At 53.7% G+C, this 22,607-nt stretch overlaps 2 protein-coding genes across 5 annotated transcripts in view; both read left to right on the plus strand.

The window, feature by feature from the left end:
* CROCC2 (ciliary rootlet coiled-coil, rootletin family member 2) overlaps positions 1 to 437 on the plus strand; it is a 62,554-nt gene extending 62,117 nt beyond the window's left edge. Inside the window, exon 34 of the mRNA XM_044244360.1 lies at positions 287 to 437. Within this exon, the coding sequence (XP_044100295.1) occupies positions 287 to 437 (151 nt within the window). The remainder of the gene's footprint in view (positions 1 to 286) is intronic.
* A 4,502-nt stretch (positions 438 to 4,939) lies between these two features.
* SNED1 (sushi, nidogen and EGF like domains 1) overlaps positions 4,940 to 22,607 on the plus strand; it is an 81,588-nt gene continuing 63,920 nt past the window's right edge. For 3 of the 4 annotated variants that reach the window (XM_044242006.1, XM_044242008.1, XM_044242009.1), the window contains exon 1: positions 4,955 to 5,167. In XM_044242006.1, coding sequence (XP_044097941.1) covers positions 4,955 to 5,167 — 213 coding nt within the window. Of the gene's footprint in view, positions 5,168 to 22,607 lie in introns of all 4 variants that reach the window. The other variant, XM_044242007.1, reaches the window with a different exon arrangement.

A 22,607-nucleotide genomic window follows, 5' to 3' on the forward strand; every position in this document is an offset into this window, starting at 1 on the left:
CACCAAGCAAGGTGAGGCCCAGTGCCTGGGGTGCTGGAGCCTGGCTGGGCCTCCTCCTGCCCTCACACGCACCTGGAGGTGAGGTCCTGGGGCAGGGGCTAGGCAGAGCGCACGGGGACCAGGGCTGGATGGCTGTTCATGCCCTCCCTGGATGCTGAGGGGAAAGGCTCCCAGCTTCTTCCTTGGCTGAGGTGTGTGGAGGCCTCCAGCCTGGAAGAGCCCGGCAGCCCCAGTATCCGTCTGGGGGTCATCAGCCCTGGACCAACCCTGGCTCCACCCCCTGCAGCTGTGTGATCCTGGAAGGGCTCTCTGGCCTCAGTCCCGTCAAATGGAGCAACTCCACCCCACAGCGGCATGGGGAACCCTCTGTGAAGTATGGCCCAGATCGGCATCATCAAGAGCTCTCGGCAATGGGGGGCGGCACCAGCACGCCATAGCTCTCACGGGGGCACCGCCAGGCATCTAGGGCAACAGCCTTCCCAGGAGTCAGCGAACAGGCCCAGTGCCCACAGCATGGTGGGGGCAAACGGAGTGGGGGGAACCGGAGAGCCACAGAGAAAGCGCCACTCTGGGGGCCCAAGGAAGGTCATGATTCCCATGGCGCAGAGCAGGCAGGAGAGGGTGAAGGGGCACCCTGAGGGGACAAATCCCGGCCCAGTGAAGCGCCCTGGCCTTTGAGGGAGGCAGAGCCTCCTGCCACAGCTGGAGCAGGAAATGGGCCACAGGACCAAGGAGGCCAGCTGGAATCAGGGTCACTGATATTCCGGCTTCTAAAACATTCATATTTTTTAAATAACTGCAAATAAAAATTTTTTTCGAAGATTTTATTTATTTGTCAGAGAGAGTGTGAGAAAACACACGCAGGGGGCGTGGCAGAGGGAGAAGCAGCCCCCCCCACCTACTGAGCAGGAAGCCCAATATGGGGCTGAGCCCAGGACCCTGAAATCATGACCTGAGGAGAAGGCTCAACCAAGTGAGCCACCCGGGTGCCCTGCAAATAAAAATTTTACAAAAAAACATATAATAAGAAAACCACCACCCATAAGCCATCAGTACAGATCCTAAAATTTGAGTTCTTTCTACTGGCACATGTACAGGCCGGTGGCTGGGGGGCCAAAGACACAGTAGACGCTGCAACGAATACTCTTTCGAAAGACTCGTAGTCAACGTTTTACTCTGAGCTTTGTCCCATACCATGAAAAATGCCACCGAAGCATGATTTCACCTGCTGCCGAACCTCCCAGCAAAAAGCCAGTCCCTGGGCCCCACAGGAGCCCTCCTGTGGCGGCTGTCCCTGGAGGCTGCAGCACAGTCCGGAAGTGGAGGCTTTGCCCCTGCGCCAGGGGCAGGAGGGTGAGGCTGCCCGGCGCCTACCCGCACCCAGCGGTATCTCATCACCCGAAGACAGAGCCCCAACCTGAGCCAACCTGTAACCATTTTGGGCCTGTCCCTGCGATTCTCTGGCTCAAAGTGTTTCTAATTCCTCTCTGTTGTTTGACCAAATGAAGCAGCAGTGAACATCCCAGGGAGTAAATGTGGAAGCCTGTTCTGGTCATTTCCCTAAGACCAATAGCAGCCATCCCGTTGTGGGTGTCCAGCTGCGTGGGGGCTCCATGGAGGCTGTGCCTCCTTGCCGCACGTTGGCAGAAGCCGAGTGGGCCCAGGACTCAAGGACAGTCCCTTCGTGTGATTGGAATGCTGTCATCCTGAGCTAGGTGTGCCCGTCTCTGCCTCAGTGGACCAGCTGTGCCAAGACCCCATCCAGCCTCACCGTGTAATAACAAGGCCGGGCGGGCTTCCACGAGAGCTGGACCCAATGGCCCTAGAACCTCCTAGCCTTGTTCCCGGAGCTGGTGGGGACGGGGGTTACCTGGGGTTAGGGTTATGTGTTTCTTGTTTCACATAGGTCTGGGAACTCCTGGAGAGGGAGCTATGGGAGGGGCAGACCATGAGGCTCCGCCCCACGTGCAGCCCCGCCCCACACGCAGCCCCACCCAGGGTCCCTGACCCCAGCCCTGCAGGGACCCCACCAGGTGCGTTCTGGGGAAGGACACTCCCTACCTTGCCCTGTATGGAGCCCCTAGTCCTGGGGTATCCCAGGGTTGGCTCGAGGGCTCCCCCATCGAAACTGCACACATACCCAGGCCCTGAACTAAGCTGTCACAGGCCTGTTGGGGAGGCTCAGATTTCCTGGCCGCAGGAACATGAGCCTGCTTGATAAAAACGACTTTGGTTTTGATAAATGTGGACTTTCTGTGGCAGAGACAAAGGCGCCCTTGAGTCCAGAGGGGAACCTAAAACAGCACACTGCTGAAAAGTATTTCCTGATAATATTTTTAGCACCTGAAAAAAAATTTTTTTTTCCCTTTTTTTTGACTGTGGAGTTGTTGGGGCTGGGTGGGGAATTCGTTTTGTTTTGGGTTTTGGTTGTTTTGGGTTTTTTTTTTTTTTTTTTTAATGTACTGTCCAGCAGTAGTGGGGCCTCATATTAACCCCCCGTCTCCCAGACCAGGTACAAATTGGCCCAGACAGCGAGGCATGGGCCCCAGGTAGATAAGACCTCATTGGGGACCACGACCCAAGGGTCTGCCTGTGGCTGGCTCCGACTTGGAGCCACAGACACCTGCTCTCTGGGGTGGCGCCCAGGCCTAAGCATGGCCTCACCAAGGCACCCAGGGGACATGCTTGTGTGGCCTGGTTGGGACCCCTTGTCTAGGGCAACCACTCCCGCCATGTCTGAAGAGACAGTCCTTTTCTGAATGCATCTAGTGGGCACTGTATGCCCATGGGTATGCTGGGCTCTGGAACAGCCCTCCTCCCCCCAAGTCTAGCCCAGAAATGGGTCTTGACTAGGTTCCCTGGACGCGTGTGCTCAGGAGGGGGAGCAGAAGAGGTGCCCGTGGGCAGGTGGGCAGCTGCTGGGTCTGTGAGCAGGTGTGTGTGAGCAGTTGTGATGGAGTGTGGGTGTGTGGGTGTTTGAGCGTCGTGTCAGTGTGTGTGAGAGTGTGCTTGCGTGTGTGTGTGTGACTAAGCGAACATGAGCAAGTGGGAACGTCCCCTTCCTCCCTGGGTTCCTGCAGAGAGCCATGTGAACTTGGGATTCTGTTCCCCGCACAGCCCTGGCCATCAGATGTCATTTCTGACTTTTGTCCTCCAAGGCCACCCAAGGGAGGCCTTGATCCTTCTTATCCTTCATTGGAAGCATACAGTTGTCCTGCTGTCCTGGGGTGTCCCCAAGGCAGGAGCCTGGCCTCAGGGCTGGCCCTCTCACAGCCGAGCTCAGTGGAACTAGGGAACAGTTTTGGGGGACCTTGTTCTCTGGGTGGTGCCTCCTTAAATTCTTCCCTGATTCTAGCCTACATCTGTAACCCGCAGAGTCAAACCGTCACACTTTGAGGACCTGTCCACTGTTTCTTCAAAGTCACACTAATGTTCCTGGCTAACTGCAAAACAACAGTTGCTCACTGAAGACATTCTAGGACACACAGAAAAATACAGAGCCAGACATAAAAGCTCCCAGAAACTCAGTGGTAGTGATGGCTCTTTCCACTTATTCTTGGTGGGTGCCCCATTGTCTTCAGGCGCTCCGGGCTTGGCTCACAGTCACACATCCCCCAACGCCAGATTCTGAGGGCAGGGAGGATGGGAGAGGGTCCTGCACTGAGCCTGAGGAGGGACAAACATTCAGAACAAGGTGTGAGGTCAGTGGTTCCAGGGGCAGAAGAAGAGCTGGCATGGCCATGAACTTGGAACGTGGAATCTGGGCTGTGGGCTCCATCCACCAAGCCCAAGAGCATCTATCCACTTGCCCCCAGGCCCACGTGGACCTGTCTTCCCCACTGACAGCCACTAAACCCAGGAGTCTGCTGAAGAGTCTCTTGCCGTGAGGTTCCCTTAGGATCCTGAACCAGTTGGGAAACCTCCCCAGGAATTTCTCCTGATGTGGCTGTGCAGGGCACAAACACCTTGTCTAATGCCCTGAAATCCCCCAGGCCAGGGGCCCTCATAAAAACAGAGGGAAACCTCACCTCCAGGGCCAGGAGCAAGTAAGTGTCCACAGGCCCAGAGTTTGGGAGCTGCAGGGGGCTGGCCTCTAGCCACTTCCACAAGGCTAACCAGGCACTGTTAAGCTGGAGTGGCCCCAACTGACCACTGTCTGCAGGGGGTGACAGGGTCCCCTAGCAGGACAGAGACCCAGACCCAACATCTCAGGTAGGATTTAGGGTGTGTCTCAGAATTGCTGTTTGGACAGGTGCTTCCATTGGGCCCGCCCTAGTCTGGCGACTGGGGACCCACGAAGGAGGAGGATGATCCCCGCCACAGGACGCTGGTCCGCGAAGCTCTCACCTAGGCAAAGCCTTTGCGGAGAACCGGAGGGCTGCGCCTCAAAGCCAGCGCGGGCGCCCCACCCTCCCAGAGGCCTGGCGCTTTAAGAGCGGTGTTATTTGCATGACCCCGCCCAGTTCCCGCCCAGGTCCGGTGACCGCCCGGCTGGATATTTAAATCGCGGCCCCTGGGGCGGGGCCGGCCCTGAGCGCGGTCCCGCACTGCGCCTTCCTTCGCGGAGCCGCGACCCGAGCGCAGCTCCGCAGAGCGCGTGGAACCCCACCGACTGCGCGCCGCGCGCCGCGCTCCTCGCACCCCGCCCGGCCCCGCTGGCTCCGGCCCCGCACAAGCTGCCAAGCCGTCCGTCCCCGCTGCGTCCCCGCTGCGCCCCCGCTGCGCCCCCGCGCTGTTTCCGCTGCGTCCCCGCGCTGTCCCCGCTGCGTCCCCGCTCTGTCGCCGCGCGGTCCCCGCTGCGCCCCCGCGCTGTTCCCGCTGCGTCCCCGCTCCGGCCCCGCTGCGTCCCCGCGCTGTCCCCGCTGCGTCCCCGCGCTGTCCCCGCGCTGTCCTCGCTGCGCCCCCGCTCCAGTCCCGCTGTGCTTAGCTGCGTCCCGGCCGCCCATCCTCGGCGATGCAGCGCGGCGCCGCCTGGGCGCTGCTCTTGGCCGCGGCCCTGGGGCTAGGGGTGCGCGGGGTTCGCGGTGCGGTGGCCCTCGCCGACTTCTACCCTTTCGGCGCGGAGCGCGGCGACGCTGTCACCCCCAAGCAGGACGACGGAGGCTCGGGTCTGCAGCCGCTCTCCGTGCCCTTCCCGTTCTTCGGCGCCGAACACTCCGGACTCTACGTGAGTAACCTGGAGCCGCGGGGGCGCCGGGGAGGGCGCTGCGCCCCGCCGCTGCCCGCCGCCGCGACTCCCGCCGCCGCCGCCAGCAACTTGGCACCACGGCGGCCAGAGGTGGAATGAGGACAGCGCTTCCTCCCTCCGGCGGCCAAGGCCGGACAGCGGCCCGCGGGAGAGGCGGTTGGGGGTGGGGTTCGAACTGCATTCGGGCCACCTGGGCGAGGGGAGCGTGGTGAGCCCCGGCCCGGCCTCACCCGCCAGGAGCTTGGGCACCCCGCGCAGATCGCGTCTGCCCAGTGACTGGTCCCCAGCACGGTGGGGGGAGTCCGGCCCTGTCCTGCTTCTTTCAGAAACATCAGTGTGGCAGTAGCCACGTGCTTCCTGGGGCCTCAGTTTCCCGAGTGAGGCACCTGACCCTTTCAGTTCCTCACTGGGCCTGAGACGGTCTCACCCTCCCTCCCGGTCAGGCCCCGCCCTGAGTTGACACCTGAGGCCCACTGCCAGGAATCTGGGACCCATGCCCAGCAATCAGGGCAGGGCCTGCTTCTCTGCAGACCACCTCCTGTGTCTCGCAGCAGCTGGGGGCAGTGTCACCTCTGGCCGTTGTCTCCCTTTCTCCCTTGGTCCTGAGTCCAGGAGCTGGTCACTCAGGCCCATAGATCCCAAACAGGACTTGGAGAGGGAGCTCTGGGGCCAGGGACTCAGGACAGCAGGAGCTGCTCCGGCTGAAGGACGAGGCCGGAGGGCTGGTTCTGTGTGCTGCTCCCAGGGATGGACCCTGGGCCACAGAGGGCATGAAACATTACAACTCATCCCTGCTTGGTGCCTTTACTATGAGGACCCCTGGGCACTGGCACCCACTATCCCCTGAATCAAGGCTAGAAAAGTATTGGGCCAGCCTAATGGTACTTCCCATTACCTCCAACACTGTCACACCAGCCATGGCATTGGCCACTTTCAATACCACTGCCACCGTCTGCCCTGCCATCCACCCACATGCGCACCACCCTCTGCATACCCCTGTCTGCGCAGCCACCTGTTTTATCAGCTCTCTCCTCCCCACCACCTTCAAGGCCACCCCCACCCCCACTCACATCTTTTGCACTATGGACATCCTCACCCAGCTCTGTCCCAGTGGCCTCCACCAATGTCATGCTCTCCCTCCACCAGCAGCCACAGCACAGCCTGGCAGCAGCCTCTCCCTGCACCTGTGCAGGAAGGCTTCTGCACCTGGGCAGCAGCATTTGCTGATGGCAGTGGTGGGAGGGGCACACATTCTCTGTGTAGAAGTCATTCTGCTGAGGGTCCCCCGGGACAGGATGAACTTGCAGTGGTACATGGTGGACAGTACAGAGTCGTGCTCAGCATCTGCAGGGGCCAGATGAGGCCCTTGACTCTTAGCCGTGGGAGACCTGGGCATACTATTCTCACAGAACACTATCAAAATGTACCATAAACATCTGGGCCAGGCTCAGCCTTCCCATCAAAGTCGTAGGTGAAAATATTATTAAAATGGTCGACCCTCTTAATAGCCTACCAAAAACGTCTATCCTTGCCAAAATAGCCGGGAGAAACGGCTCTAAGGTGGAAAGATCTGCTAGGAAAATAAATCATTTCATCAGAAACGAACATTACAGCAGCTAACCAAACATGTATCTCCATAAAAGCCTTTTCCTGAAACAAAAAGAATATTGGAGTAACACTTGTCAGCATGGATGCAGTGGGCAGGCTGTACCCTCTCTTTCTTCAGTGAGAAAGACAGTGAGATTCCTGAGGGAGCAGTGCCCAGACACCTGCTGGCAGGACCTCGGGGGCACTGTGGTCGTGGAGGGCAGGGCAGCCGGTGGGAGGCAGGTTATGATCAAAGCTACATGAGAGAGGGGAAGGTGTTTGCCCCATAGCATGTGATCCTGGCTGGTGCCTCCTGTGCCTGTGCCTGGACGATCAGAGGGCAAATGGGGAAACTGAGGCTCAGAAGGCAGATCCCAGGGCCTTTTGGATCACCCTGTCCAGCTGCCTCCTCACCCTTCCATCTCAAACTCAGTGGAACACAAGCAGAGATCCTGCTTCCTCCCTGGACCCACCATCACCTTCCAATGCCTACTTCCTTTCCCTCGTCCCCTCATTGTCGGAGCCTTGGAAACACATCCTACTTCCCAGTGTCGGCACCGTCACAGCCCTGGGTCTGGCCACCGTCCCCACTCGCCAGGGTGCAGGGTGCATGTAGGTGCCTCCTTGCTGGTCTTTTTCTCCTGGTCCTGCCCCTGGAGCCTGTCCACAGGAGCACTGACAAACATGAGATCCTGCCTCTCCTTTCAGCCCCCAGGCTCGAGGCTGGGTGGCTTGGCCCCCAGAACACCTTCCAGCCCCCTCTGCTCCAGCCACACAGAGCAGGTCCCACTCAGGGGTGGCATTCACCATTCCTGCAGCCAGGGCTCTTCCCCAAACTTGCAGGTCTTGAAGAGGGCCTCCACTCCCCTCCCCCACTGTGTCCCCTGTGCTTGCCCCTGATCCCACCGTTGTTGTTTCCTTGCTTGGTGTCTGCCTTCCACCTGTGGACCTGTGTCCTGCAAGCCGTGTCAGGACAAACTCACAACATGTATTTATGTATTCTGAAAGGAGGCAGTGGACATGGCACATGTGTGTGTGTGTGTGTGCGTGCATGCACATGCATGTGTACGCACAGTGGATGCATTTCCTGTCTCTCTCCACTCAGGGAAATGAAAGCTACACTACCCCAGAGCACCGGACTCTCCTGGTGCTCGGCTCCTGCTTGCCAAACGTCAGTCTTCCTGGAAGGAACTAGGGCTCTATGGAGACGATACGCCCCAGGCAGGGAAAGTGCAGAAGGGGCCTGGGAATCAAGCTCCTGAGAAGTAAGACATGCTCCAAGAATGGTCAGGATGTGGCAGGAGGACACAGAGGGCTTCAGAGGGCTCTCTGGCCATATGGGGACAATCAGCTGAAAAGACTGGTAGGAACAGGTTTTCATCCATTAGATAAAGAGGGAAGCAGGGAGCTTGCACTGGTAGAAGTCCACAAGGGATGTCATATGGGAATGAGGGGAAGGAGTGTAGACAGCAGCGGCCGCGTGTCAGACTTTACATTCCTGACCTGGGGTGTGCGCTTCCAGCAGAGGGAGTCTTTGGTTGTGGGCAGAGGGAATCGTGTCTGCCCCTTGCTCTCAAGCAGCTCAGGAAACATTGTGTGCAGACAGACAGACAGACGAGGGGAGAGCCCGCACCCAGTCACATCCGAGCAGCGGGTAGGTGGGAATAGAGTGGGAGGACGCTCCTTGTGGTGTTTTTACAGTTTTTCTGTCTATCAAACCAGAGTGAACGCCTGAATGTTCTGCTAGAACAGCCTTCTGTGTGTGCTGCCTGGAGCACCTGGACACACACCCGGCCCCTGGGAGGCCAGCCCAGCCCTCTGGGAACAGCTCGGGGCTCCCTGCCCCTTAGCTCTCAGGGATGGCACGAGGCCAGAACTGGGGAGCTGGAAGGGACCAGCCCACCAAAGCCTGTCCCTCCACAGCTCACGGTCAGAACCTGGTGCATTCCTCCCGCATCGACTTGTTCATGTTCTCGTTCTAAACCCTCAGCCAAGCCCCCACACTGAGGCAAGAGCTAGCAGCTGTGTTTTGGTTTTCATATTAAAGTCATTCCTGGGGGCACCTGAGGAGGGGCTCCACAAGTTAGGCATCTTGGTCTCAGCTCAGGTCATGATCTCAGGGGCGTGAGGTCGCACCCCCATGTGCTCAGCGTGGAGTCCACTTGAGCTTCTCCCCTCCCTTCGCCCCTCCTCCTCTCTAAAACAAAGTCATTTCTGTCTATTCTGTTCACTGTACTGCTCCGGCTTCCAGAAGGCGGCCACAACTGGAAGCTGCTCAGCCAATGTCTGTTGTTAGCATTCTGGTCAGTGCGATGAGACATCCACAATCCCACCACCCAAAAATACTACTTTTAACATTTTGCTGAAATTCTTGACCTGTTTTCGAGCATACCTAGGGTCCATAAGACAGACCTTGGGGCTGCTGCTTCACACAATTCCTGTTTCCCATATTTCTTTCACTATTTTATGCCATGAGCACTTCCCATGCCTTAAATTTGTAGAAACATGCTTTCTGGTGACAGTCTAATATTCCATCATGTGGCTAGATCAGAATTGATCTAGATTGAATCAGTTGCTCTATTGACTGTTGACTGAGTGGGTAGTCTCAGTGGCCCCCATGAATTAATGACAAGGGCACAGGTGCCACCTCTCTGCTCATTTACACAGGTCTCCTGTCCTGTCCTTTCCTTGCAATACATTGCTCCAAGTGGGCTGACTGGGTCTGAAGGAATGCATCTCCCTACTGCCCCCTGACACACAGAAAGGCACCCTCATGGGCACCGTCCTCTCCTGGCCCCCAGGGAGGCCGCTCCTATGGGTTGGTGAGCAGGCAACTGGGGGAAGGCACCAGCTGGTTTCTCCCCATCCTTTTTCTCTGGGGCTGGGGGCTGCAGACTTAGAGTCTCATTGTCCATAAATTGGTTCTTTACAAAGTGGGACAAGTCATTCATTAAACACCTACTGTGTGCATAGCCACTGCCCTGCTCCCCAGCCCCAGGACTCAGCAGAGACAGAAATCTGACTGCACAAGCTGAGTGTAGGCAGAAGGTTTGGGGCAAGGACAGGATCCAGGCTTGGGTCCTTCAGCCCAAACCCTTCACGCAGCAGGGCAGCCTGGGACCACACCGTCCTCTGAGCTGGCCCGGGGGTAGACCAGAGCGGGGACAGCCCCTCGGACCCCTGCAGGCTCTTCTGGTCAGCAGGAGCATGGGCACAGCCAGCTTCAGACACTTGTTCAGTCAGGGTTTGGGATGAGGCTGGGGCCCAAAAGTGTGACTGCGGTCCACAGAAGGGGGAAGAGCAGGGTGAGAGTCTGGGTGTATGTGGAGAGCAGGGGACACGCCGGGTTTGCATGCGGGGTTCATCTCCACTGTGGGGGCTATAGGAGGGCAGTGGACCCCACGTGGTTGCAGGGATGTAGGATGGCTAAAAGGAAGGGCCTCTGTCCAAGGAGTGGACCAGGCTGAGGGGCAGCAAGGTCTCAGAAGAGACAGGGAGGCCACAGCTCAGGCAGGTGATGGGCACAGAGGAAGGAAACCAGTGCCCAGGTGCTGTGGGCCTGTATTCTATAGGGAGGCATGTCCAGGGGCCATTGGGGAGCGGGGCTCTAGGCTCGAAGGGACACCTGGTTGTGGGGTACCCAAGGAGAGGCAAGGAAGAGGCTTTGTCAGGGCGGGGGCGTGGGGCGGGAGCTGCCATCTACACCAGGAAAAAGAGAGAGGACAGCATCAGGGACAGGACGTGAGGCACAGGTGCTGGGACACCAGAGAGGCAGCGCCTGTGGGTGGGGGCCACAGGCAGCTAGCTGAGGGCAGAGGAGAGGGTGGCCGCGGGCAGCCTCCGGAGGACGACTGTGGAGGAGGGTAAAGGGGGAGGACACTGCAGGAAGTACAGCCTGGGGCTCCTAGCCCAGGAGGGCTTGGTCTGGGAGGGAGGAAGGGAGTGGCTGCTCCTCTAGCCCAGAGCTCTGCTTTCCCACCCTCCCTGGGAAGCCCTCCACCCAGGTGCCCGGGCCCAGGAAGTGGGCCCTGAGGCAGCTCCCTCCCCTCCCCATCTGCCTTTGAGGGTCCCCCTCCTTCCCCACCCCACCCCCAGTAGCCCTGGGTGCTATTTCCTGAAGCTGGCTCTAGCTCTGCCCCAGCTCAGCCAAGGGCCAGCCTCCCCTCCTTCCCCAGCCGGGTGCTTACAGCAAGCTCGGGCTCTCCAGGGCTCAGACCTGACCTGGCCTGTGAGCCCCGGGGGCCCTGCCCACTCGCTGCCCTGCAGGCGGGACTCCAGCCCCCAGCTGTGCCGTGGGAGGAATCCTAATTACCCAGAAAGCTGCCAGGAAATAAAAAACATGCCTACATTTTTCAAAACAAGCTTATAAAAGGCCTCAGGGGCTTTATTGTTTTATTCTTGGCAGAGAAGTCAAAGCAGGAACCAAGGCCCCGCCCTTTTGGATGTGATGTTTGCAGAGCTGGGGTGCTGTGGCCTCGGGGTCCCTGGCCGCCCTCCAGGCCCGCCCGGCCACGCACAGAACAGCCGCTCCATCCTGCAAGGGTGGCACTGCAAACCCCTGAGCTCCTGGCTCAGGGACCAGCCAGACACACGTCACATACTTTGGGCTGGAAGTTGCCTCGGAGAGACTCTCCAGGACATTTCCGCTCTTTCCTGGTTTTATCCAAGTCGGAAATGCCGCCAGTGCTATCCCTCTGTGCCTTTCCTGAACCAGTGGGGGGCCGGCCTGGGCCTGCAGGAAGGGGGGTGCCCTATGGCCTGCCCAACACCACACTGCACACGTGCAGGCACACACACACACACACTCACACGCTCACACATACACTCATATACATATATACACACTCACACACATACACTCATACACGTAACACCCTGATACACTTACACACATACATGTACACTTGAAATGCATACACACATACCCTTACACACACATATATACATACGCACGTAAATTCATGTAATCACACACACCGCCACATGCACGCACACACTCAGCACATACACATATATAAACACTTGTATACACATACACATATTCATACACATGCACACTCATAAAATCACACACTCATACACACTTATATACATACTCATACACAGAAACACAATCATATACGTACATACACACGTACTTGTACACATACACACTCATCACACAATCACACACATACCCACACTCTCATAGAGATACACACTTATCCACATACACTCATACACACTCATCACACACTCCCACTCATACACGTTCCATACACGGCCACACATGCATTCGGGCACATGCCCCTCCTGCCACCCCACAGGTCACAGAGCCACTGCAACTTATTGTTGCATGCGATGGCTTCTGGGCCACCCTGGGGACCTGAGCAGCTAGCTGCTTCCTTCTAGGGACCATCAGCCTGCTCGGAGGGGATGGGACGCCCCCTTGTGGGCTGACTGCAGGGCTCTGGGAGAGAAGGTGGCAGGCAGGAGGTGGAGGGCTGCAGCTGCTGGCAGCCCACCCCTACACTCAGTTCCTGCTGCCACACAGGCCTCACGAGACAGCCAGTGTGCAAGTCCCACCCCGGGCTGGGACACCTCGGGAACAGCCTCGTTCCAGCAGCAGATGCTGCACATTAACGAGGCAACCCGTGTGGGAGAGGCCTGGCTTGGGGAGACCACGTGATGACCAGAGCGAGGCCCCGGCCAGTGGAGTCTATAGGAAGGGGCTGGGAGGGCAAATCAGAGGGTCCTCCTTTCTCTCTGCTCCTGGGGTCTCCCTGTATTTCCATGACAGTCCTAAAGGGCTGGGGGAGTCCCCCACACGGGCCTCAGGTCCTCATGGCCAGCCTAGGCAGGGTGGCTGTACCGGGCCTGAGGGCCCAGCAAACACCCAGGCCAGGCCCATGGTCAAGTTTCTAGGAAGCCAGTGGCTAAATGGCATGCAGGTGGACCCCCACTTCTCTAAGTCCCACATGGGGATGAAATCTACCTCGTTCAGCTAAGACACTTGCCTGTCACAGGGGGTTATCTGAGGGGGATTCCAGGTCCAATCCTCCCTCCTCAGCCTCCATATCTTCATCACATGTTTTATAAAATACTACTGCACATAGAAAAATAATAATAAAATCAGTGTTTTGCCAAGTGACATTTGCCCTGCCCTGAAGCAGGAGAGGAAACCTGCTGAGGGGTAGAGAGGGGCTGCTGCATGGAGCCCCTCACCCCCCAGCTCCCTGCTCTGGGTCTGCTGACCCAACCCTCCGGTCCAGCTTGTGCTGGACCCCCACCGTGCAGATGTTCCCATCTGGAGAAAGAAAGTCCAGTGTGGTTCCTGCCCAGGTGAGAGTGCCTGCCAGCAGCTTGCTTGTTCAGCCCGGGGCCCCCACCACCTTCTCGGCTGTGGTCCTGGCCCAGCCCTGCCCTGGCAGGGAAACAGGGCCGGCTTGTTCTGCCTCCTGCCTGGACCCCTGGGCTCCAGGCCCACAGCCCAGGGGTGGGGGATGGGGGGAGGGCAGCAGCAGTCTGGGGTGAGGGCAAGCTGGAGGCCTCTGCACGCACCACACACACCTGGATTCCGGGCTTGACTTCCAAGAGGGAGGAGAACTCAGTGGTCTGCAGGAGCCACAGCGGGGGACAGGCCAGTTGAGGGACGCAGGGAGGGCAGTATAGGCTCTGTCCACCCTGGCAGGTGACCCATGGCCGCCTGCAGCTCCAGCTGAAGCCCATGGGCCCTCACTGCCTGCTGCCGTGGACTCTACCCCTCCCATCCACAGGCGCCTTTTCCGAAAGCCTGTGACTTCTCACCCTTAACTCTCTTCCTGAACACATGCAAAAGAGGGGACCCATGACATGTGCCGCAAAGGGACACATGCGGTGCAAGCCTCAGTGGGCCCACCCCATTATAGCAGCCCCCAGCCCCTCTGTGCTCCTTGTGGTGCTGCCCTAGGCCCTCTTCCCCGCCCTCCCAGCATGCATCCCCAAGAAGACCATTTGGACACTCCGTCTGACGGAATTGCAGGGAGGCCATTCTCTTGCACCTGCTGCCTTTGCTCCAGGCATGTTTAGGGTCACCCACTTGGGGTATTGTTTTAGTTCACCTTTGTCGTTTAATTATCTGGAGAGACCACAATTGTTTGACTGTGGTGGACATCTGGAGTTTCTAGTTTTAGGCTCTTCTTAACAACGCTGCATATGAAAATTCTGGACCATGTATCTGGGCACCCTTCACACACATTTGTACATAGTGAGACCGCTGGGCCATGGGGGTGCACCTGTCTTCAGCTGATTAGACATGTCGGCCCGTGGGTGTTCCCACCGCATGACACCCCACCAGCATGTTTACCGTCTGGTCATTGTGTACTGATGTGTTAACATGGTTTTAACTTCCTTTTTATCAGTGAGACTGAACATACCTTGTATATATTCGCTGACCATTGGATTTTCTCGTTTGTGAAGTCTTTCCCCTCTTGTCTATGTTACCTTTTTCCTGTTGATCTGTGTGAGTTCTTAACAAACCCAGGTCACAAACACTTTAAATTTCTCTTTCCATTCCATGCCTTATTTCACCCTCTTTAATGGCATCTTTGGGTGAATAGGTGTTCTTAATTTTAATATAGTATGTGTCCTTCTTTGTGTTTATGATTAGAGGGTTTTGTGCCTTATTGTAAAAATCGCCCCCAAAAGTCAGTGTCCAACACTCACCTTCTCCAACAGTGTCATTGCTGAATTGCTTTGTCATTTACGATGAGGTGTCACACACCCCTGGAGCTGGGCTCTGTATTTGGGGGCGATCAAAGGGGCAGGGAAAGGAGACACGTGCTGCTCCACAGTGCCCCCGCTGTGGAAACGAGTGTTTTGCAGGGCGAGGAGGTTGTCTCCGGGCTCTCCAAGTCGGGGGCACTGTGGGTGATCTTAGTGTTTGTCCGTCTGTCCTGTTCTTCTCGAGAGGGTCTGGGTCATTCTTGGCATTGCGTTTTCATATAAAATTTGGAACTGGCTTATCAGGTACATGCATACACATACTTGTCGGGATTTTTTTGAGACTGCTTTGAATATATAGGGGTGTGTAGGTGAACGGGTATCTTTACAACACTGGGTCATGCAATCTGGAAACATGGTGTGCCTCTAGACTGATTTACATCGTCTTTAATGCTCTCAGTCAAGCTTTAGAATTGACTGCAGAGAAGCTTTGAGCATCTTCTGTTAGATTGATTCTGAAGTACTTATTATTTTTATACTGTTGTTAATGGTGTCTTGAATTTCTATTTGCTGCTTGTATGTAGATTCATGGTTGATTTTTTTACGTTTCCTAATTTTACATTTAACAACCAAGCCTCTTAATAGTTTTACTAAATTATGTGGGGATTCTTTTGGATTTTCTACAACCGCATTCACGTTGCATGGAATTCAAGGTAGCAGTGTTCCTCTCTGTAACGTATTTTTTATTTTTTGTTTCATTTTTCTTGCCTTGCTGTGTGGACTCAGGTCTCCATTGAATTGTCCAGTGGAAATGGTGTTAACACGATCTTTATCTTGCTCCCAATCTCAAAAAGAAACTTCCGTATTTTACCTTGAAGCACCTTGTTTGCTCTCGTTTATTTTGAAGACACCCTTGATCAGATTAAAGGTGTTCCCTTATATTCCTCATATTCTGAGAGTTTTTATCACAAGTGGATGTTGACTTTTATCAAACGCCATCTCTATACCTAGTAAGATGATCATGTGCTTTTCTCCCTTAATCTGTTAATCATTTAAATTGATTAAATCAATGGGTTTTCTTTTTTTTTTTTTTTAATCTGACAGAGAGAGAGATCACAGGTAGGCAGAGAGGCAGGCAGAGAGAGAGGGAAGCAGGCTCCCTGCTGAGCAGAGAGCCTGATGTGGGTCTTGATCCCAGGACCCTGAGATCACGACCTAAGCCAAAGGCAGAGGCTTAACGCACTGAGCCAATTGGTGCCCCGAATCAATTGGTTTTCTAATGTAAAGCTTAGCTTGTATTCCTCAAAAAATACAAACTGGCGGAATGCCTGGGTGACTCAGTTGGTGAAGCATCTGTCTTCAGCTCAGGTCATGATCCCAGCGTGCTCAAATCGAGTCCCAGATCTTGCTCCTTGCTCAACCCAGAATCTGTTTCTCCCTCTGCCTAGGCTGCTGCTCCCTCTGCTTATGCTCGCTCTCTCTCTCTCTCTCTGACAAATACATAAATAAAATATTTTTTAAAAAATCCAACTTCAGAGGGCACTTGGGTAGCTCAGTTGGTTGAACGCCTGACGCTTGGTTTTGGTTCAAGTCACGATCTCAGTATCAGGAGACCCGGTCCTGTGGCGGGGTCCGCGCTCAGCCTGGCGTCTGCTTAAGACTTTCTCTGTCCCTCTCCGTCTGCCCCTCCCTCTGTTTGCATTCTCTCTCTCATTCTCTCTGTCTCTCTAAAATAAATCATTTTTTAAAAATCCAACTTGGTAGTGATGAATTGTTTCTCTTATTTATATATTGCTGGATTAATTTGCTAGTTTATTGAAGATTGTGGCAACTTTTGGCATCAGTGAGACTGCCCTGCTGTTCATCCATGCCCTGGCTTTGGTCTGAGTATCACGATTGTGCCAGTCTCGTGAAATGAATTCTTCTAATTAGAAGGGCTGATGTATTTCTGGAGTTACCCCTTACATGTTTGCTGGAACTCACTGGTATAGCGCCATCTGGAACTTGAGTTTCCCTGGGGGAGTTTGTGCTGATTCAATGCCTTCAATAATTATATTTTCAAAAAATGGGTTTTCTATTTCTCCTCACATTTGATAAGTTGTATTTTTCTAGGAAAATTTCCGTTTTATGTACAATTTCAAGGTTGTTATAACATGAAACTGTGGCGGTCTGGGATTTGCTGGCTCTCCTCCCTGGCTCATGTCAGCCTGTTACAGACTTTGGGGTGCTGGCCGGAGACCCCAGACTTCTGGTCTCTATGGAAGCATAGATGCTGCTCCTTATGGTGCAAGAGGCAGCAAAACCCCATTGTCTTCATCAGGGCCTCTTGCTCCCCACATCCCATGGGGAACAGAGGGGCCCCCACTGTGAGTTCGTGTCACAGCCAAGAAACACTGAGCTTAGGGAAACCTGCCTTCTGTCCACAAGGGACACAACACTTCATCCCTCAGGGCTGATCTCTGCAAACACAACCCTGAGGTACGGCCCAGGGAAAGCAGAGCCTTGCATTCTTGGCATACCCAGGAAAAACACTCAAGGCACTCAGGACCCAGGGCAGACTGCCTCTCCCCACAACCCACCTCCTTGGCCCCACTTGTTCTTGGCCAAACTCACATATTCATATGGGTCTGCCACTCCGTCAGTCCCTCCAGTTGGTTGGACCACGGAGGCCAGGACCACACTGATGTGAGTGGGCTCACAGTGCATGTTACTGAGGCTGCTATCCACTGGGCTTGGAGCAACGATGGCAATTGACACAGCAGGGCCTCCACCTTGCCCCCAGCTGCAGGTGCAGCCTGCTGGACATTAGTCCCAGAGAGGCCACTGGGTCTTATTTCAGCCAGGACGTTACCCAAAGCCAGGCTCTTGTCCACTGTGATGCACAGGAGTAGTTCAGAGATGCCACCACTGATAACTACAGAGGCCATAAGTGGCCCAAAGCAGTGACCCCCATTAGGGCGAGCCTCTCACCCTGCTTTACTGGGAAGCTTCAGGGTCTCAGCCCTGAAAGGCTCAGGAGCCCCCTTGGTCTCAGGCAGAGAGGGATGGTTGACCCCCTAATCCCCAGCCCCACTGACAGACATTCCATGGCTCACCCGCCCCCACACACAAACACCCGACTTAAGGGGTACAGATCCCCTCTGGCCTGAGATCTGGTGCTGACTTGGTTTGGATCGCTGCTGTGTGGGCTGGCTGAGGTCTATGGGCCATGGCCTGGAGCACTCACAGGCTTGTTCAGCACCCCAAGTGGAACCCAAGGCCAAGAATGACCTTGTGTTGGAAAGACCGAAACAAGGTCGTGCCCTCTGGGCATTAACACATTTTTGTGTCCGGCACAGCAAAATCATTTGTGACTGGCGGAGTGTCAGGGGCTTCTCCATCTGTCCACACCCAGCATAGGGCAGGTGGCAGACCAGGCCCACAAGCAGCAAAGGCAGAGGTCTCTTGAGTGAGTCTGGGGAGGCTGATCCAGGGCTTGGCAATGCCAGATGCCAGTGGATGGTGGGGAATGTGCAACGGTCACCAGACCCTTGTACCAGGGCATGACAGCCCACAACATAGAGGGAGCATCTCTGTCAGGCACAAATGACCCAGAAGAGTCACTGTAGTGATACAGTGGAGCGGGTGGTCAGCATTGGCACCGAGAAAAGTGAGACCCCCACGCCGGGCCTGGGAGTGGTCGGTAGTCTCTCCAGGCAAGATGGAAAGTGGGCCAGCTTCCACGCAGACAAAGGTGTTGGGCGGTGTAGTTTCTGTACTGGCAGCACTGAGGCCTTTCCTTCCACCAGGCACCAGCAGGGGCCATGGTGCCATCTCTGGTGTAAGGAGGGATTCCCCTGGCCAGCCTCTGCCAGGGAGAGGTCTCCATCAGTGGCCTGCTCTCCGTCAGTCCCATCGGAGAATGCCCCTCCCTGTGGGCCCCTCGTGAGCAACCCAGACTGTCCCTGCTGGCAGCAGGGTGCACGAAGGGTGCGCCCAGGCTCACAGGCCCCAAACACAGCATCATCAATCAGGTTGGCCTGGCTGTGCCTTCTAGGCTGCAGGCCGATGGCAGAGGGGAGCCAGCAGGCTGACTGGTGGTAGGGTTGTCTCTACACTGAGCTCTGAGCAGCCACGGGCAGGGTGTGAGCAGTGCCCCCTCGTCCCTGCAGAGCTTTCCTTACAAAACCTGACTGGGGGTCTGCAAAGGACAGCCCAGGAGCTGGCCCAAGGTCTGTTTGTGTATGGCCCTGGAGCTAAGAATGTTGTTGGTATTTTTAAAGGGCTATAAAAACAAAAACAAAAGAGCAAAGAAGAGTATGTGATGGAGACTGTATGTGGTCCCCAAAGCCAAACATAGTTACTATCTGGCCCTTCACGGAACAGTCTGCTGACCCTCCACTAGACCATTTGCCGCAACCTGGAGGTCAGTGAAACCCTGGCGCGTCTAGTCAAGGATCCCTCCTGGGCCAGGGTGACTGCTTCTCATTCCACCCAAAGCACCGCCTCACCTTTCCACAGGCTTCCCCGTTGGAGATGGGGCCATGGCTCCTGGGAACGGCATTAGGCTCCAGCTTGGCTAGGCCATCAGCAAACCAAGCAGGCTTTCAGGAGATGCTCAGGGAATGCTCTGTGACTGGAGGACCCCCTGAGCCAGCGGCTTTACTTGGGGCCCTGGAGTGAAAGATGAGCTCCCCCAAATGGGTAATTGCCATTTTTCATGTTAAACTGAGACAACTTAGCTTCTGTGCCATTTCCATTTGGCCACCCACCCTGCTGGGAACTTCTCTGGTTACTGGTCAAGTTCAAGTTGACCCACCCCAAATGGAGATATTGGGCCAGAGTCATGAGGTTCCCATGCATCACCCTGGCTTCTGCAAGCTCTCCATTGGGTCCTGCCTCAGGCAGGGGGTGCTGTTGCCCTGGAGAGGCCTTGTGAGCCCGTTAACTCCTGGACTCCCCCAAAAGGAGAAGCCCCAATACTTCTTGGCAGAACGACAGGCAACAATGACACACTTGGACCCCACCCATGAGGTCTCTTAAACTTCCTGTCCCCCACTGCAATCTTGTCCTTTCCTACAAGAGCACTGCACGTTGAGTTAGGAGACCATGCTCTCCACCTCGGGGACCCCAGGGAGTGGGGTGATGTGCACAGGGAAGGTCACCCTCTTATGTAGACTTTAGCTCCAGGCTGATGCCCGCACCCCAGCCTCACTCGCTCCCTCCCTCTCTCCCTCCTTCCCCTTTACTGAGATATAAATCACATGCCATACAATTTACTCTCTTAAAACTCAGTGGCTTTTTGTGTATTTAGAATGGTAATTCATCACCACAATTTTAGGACATTCTCCTTACCTCTGAAAGAAACCCTATACCCCTCAGTTGTCATTCTCCAGCCCCCCAATTCTGCTCTGACCTAGGCAATCTCTAATCTACTTTCTGTTTCTATTAATTTGCCTATTCTGTACTTTTCTGATTGGCTTCGTTCACTTAATAATATGCATTTAAGGTTCTTCCATGTCTTTTCATGATTTGAGAGCTTCTTTCTTTTTTTTTTTTTTTTTTTAGATTTTATTTATTTGGGGGTGCCTGTGGCTCAGCGGGTTAAAGCCTCTGCCTTCGGCTCTGATCATGATCCCAGGGTCCTGGGATTGAGCCCCGCATCGGGCTCTCTGCTCCACAGGGAGTCTGCTTCCTCCCCTCTCTCTGCCCGCCTCTCTGCCTACTTGTGATTTCTGTCTGTCAAATAAATAAATAAAATCTTTTTTTAAAAAGAGATTTAAAAAAAAAGATTTTATTTGACAGAGAGAGAGAGAGAGAGATAACAAGTAGGCAGAGAGGCAGACGGGGGGGGGGGCGGGGGAAGCAGGCTCCCCTCGGAGCAAAGAGCCCGATTTGGGCTCGATCTCAAGGCCTTGGGATCATGACCTGAGCAGAAGGCAGAGGCTTTAACACACTGAGCCACCCAGGCACCCCGAAAGCTCATTTCTTTTTAACACCAAGTAATATTTCATTGTCTGGATGGACCACAATTTACCCATTCACCTACTGAAGGACATCTTGGTGGTCTCCAAGTTTGGGCAATTATGAATGAAGTTGCTATAAGCATCTGTTTGCATGTTGTTGTACAGGCCTAAGTTTTCCACTCCCTTGGTTAAATACCAAGAAGTGCAACTGCTGGATGCTAAGGTAAGCATATGTTTTCTTTTGTGAGAAACTGTCAAATTGTCTTCCAAAGGGGCTGTACCATTTTGCATTCCCACCAGCAGTGAATGAGAGTTCCTGTTGCTCCACATCCTCAGCCACATTTAATGGTATCAGTGTTCTGGATTTTGGCCATTCTAATAGGTGAATAGTGGTGTCTCATTATTTTTTTAATTTGAATTTCCCTGGTGACATATGATGCAGAGTATCTTTTCATGTGCTTATTTGCCATCAGTATATTTTCTTTGATGAGGTGTCTGTTAAGGTCTTTAGCCCATATTTTGATCAGGTTGTTTTGTGGGTTTTTTTATTGTTGAATTTTAAGAGTTCTTTTTGTATTTTGGGCTAACAGTCTCTATCAGATATGTTTGCAAATATTTTCTCCCATAAGTCCATTTTGTGACTTGTCTTCTCACTGTCTTGATACTATCTTCCATGGAGCAGAAGTTTTTAATTTCAGTGAAGTCAAGCTAATTAGGTATTTCTTTCATGGATCATGGCTGTGGTGTTATATCTAAAAAGTGATGACCAAACAAAGGGTCATTTAGATTTCTCCTACCTAAACTTCTAAGAGTTTTATGGCTTTGTGCTTTGTATTTAGGTCTATGATCCATTTTGAGTTAAATTTTGTGAGCCGTGTAAGGTCTGCATCTAGATTCATTTTGTGCATGTGTGTGTGTGGAGATACCCATTTGTGCCAGCATCATTTGTTGAGATGATAATCTTTGTCCACTGTATTGCCTTAGTTCCTCTGTCAAAGACCAGGTGACTATACTGACCCAGGGGTCTAATTCCAGGCTCTCTATTCTGTTCCATTGGTCCTTTGTCTGTTCTACCAGTGCCGCCCTTTCTTGATTACTGAAGCTGAGTCAGGTAGTGTCAGTCCTCCATCTTTGGTCTCCTCCTTCAGTACTGTTTTAGCTATTCTGGGTCTTTTTGTCTCTCCATATAAACTTTAGAATCACTTGATTGATTTCGACGAGCTAATGTGCTGGTATTTTGAGTGGGATTGCATTGAATATATAGATCAAATAGAACTGACATCTTGAAACATTGAATCTTCTTATCCACAAACATGAAATTTTCTCTCCATTTATTTAGTTTTTCTAAGGTCTTTTTCATTAGAGTTTTGTAGTTTTCCTCATACAGATTTTGTACAGATTCCATTAAGTGTATAGCTAAGTATTTCATTTGGGGTAGTGTTAACATAAATGGAATTGTTTTTAATTTCAAATGCCCCTCCCTTGTTCATTGCTGGTGTATAAGAAATTGATTTTTAGGACTCAGTTGAGAATATCACCATCTTAACAACATTAACAGTGTTATGGCATCTGATTCATGAGTATGAGATGTTTTTCCCTTTATTTAGATCTTAATTTCTTTCAACGATATTTTGTAATTTTTAGGGCACAAGTTTTGTACCTCCTTGGTTAAATTTATACACATTTTATTCTCTTTGATGCCATTATAAATGGAATTGTTTTCTTGACTTCATTTTTGGGTCATTCATTGTACGTGTAGACATAAAATTAATACTTATATATTTATCTTATATTCAGCAACCTGCTGAACTCACTGATTGCTTCAAATTGTTGTTGTTGTTGTTGTTTTAGTGGATTCTTTGAGATTTTTGATATAATAGGTCATATCCTCTGCAAACTGAGGTAGGTTCACTTTCTTTCTAGGGTGAATGCCATTTATTTAATTTTCCTGGGAAACCCTTACTTTCTGTTGCATAAGATGTCACCATAACTTTCCTCCACAGTCCTCTGAGCCTTCAGCCACCTCTGCACCTGGCACCACCTTCCCTTAATTGAACCAGGTAGGATGGCAACTTGGGTGCCTGTAACCAACAGAGTTGTAAAAGTTTGAGTCCTTTACCTCTCTCAAGTCCCCTACCATACTTGGCTTTTTTGGTAAAGCAGCTGAAGTCAGGATGGAGGAGGGAGCAAAGATCTAGGGACACAAA

The sequence above is a fragment of the Neovison vison genome, chromosome 3, assembly GCF_020171115.1.
Source record: "Neovison vison isolate M4711 chromosome 3, ASM_NN_V1, whole genome shotgun sequence".
Taxonomy (NCBI): domain Eukaryota; kingdom Metazoa; phylum Chordata; class Mammalia; order Carnivora; family Mustelidae; genus Neogale; species Neogale vison.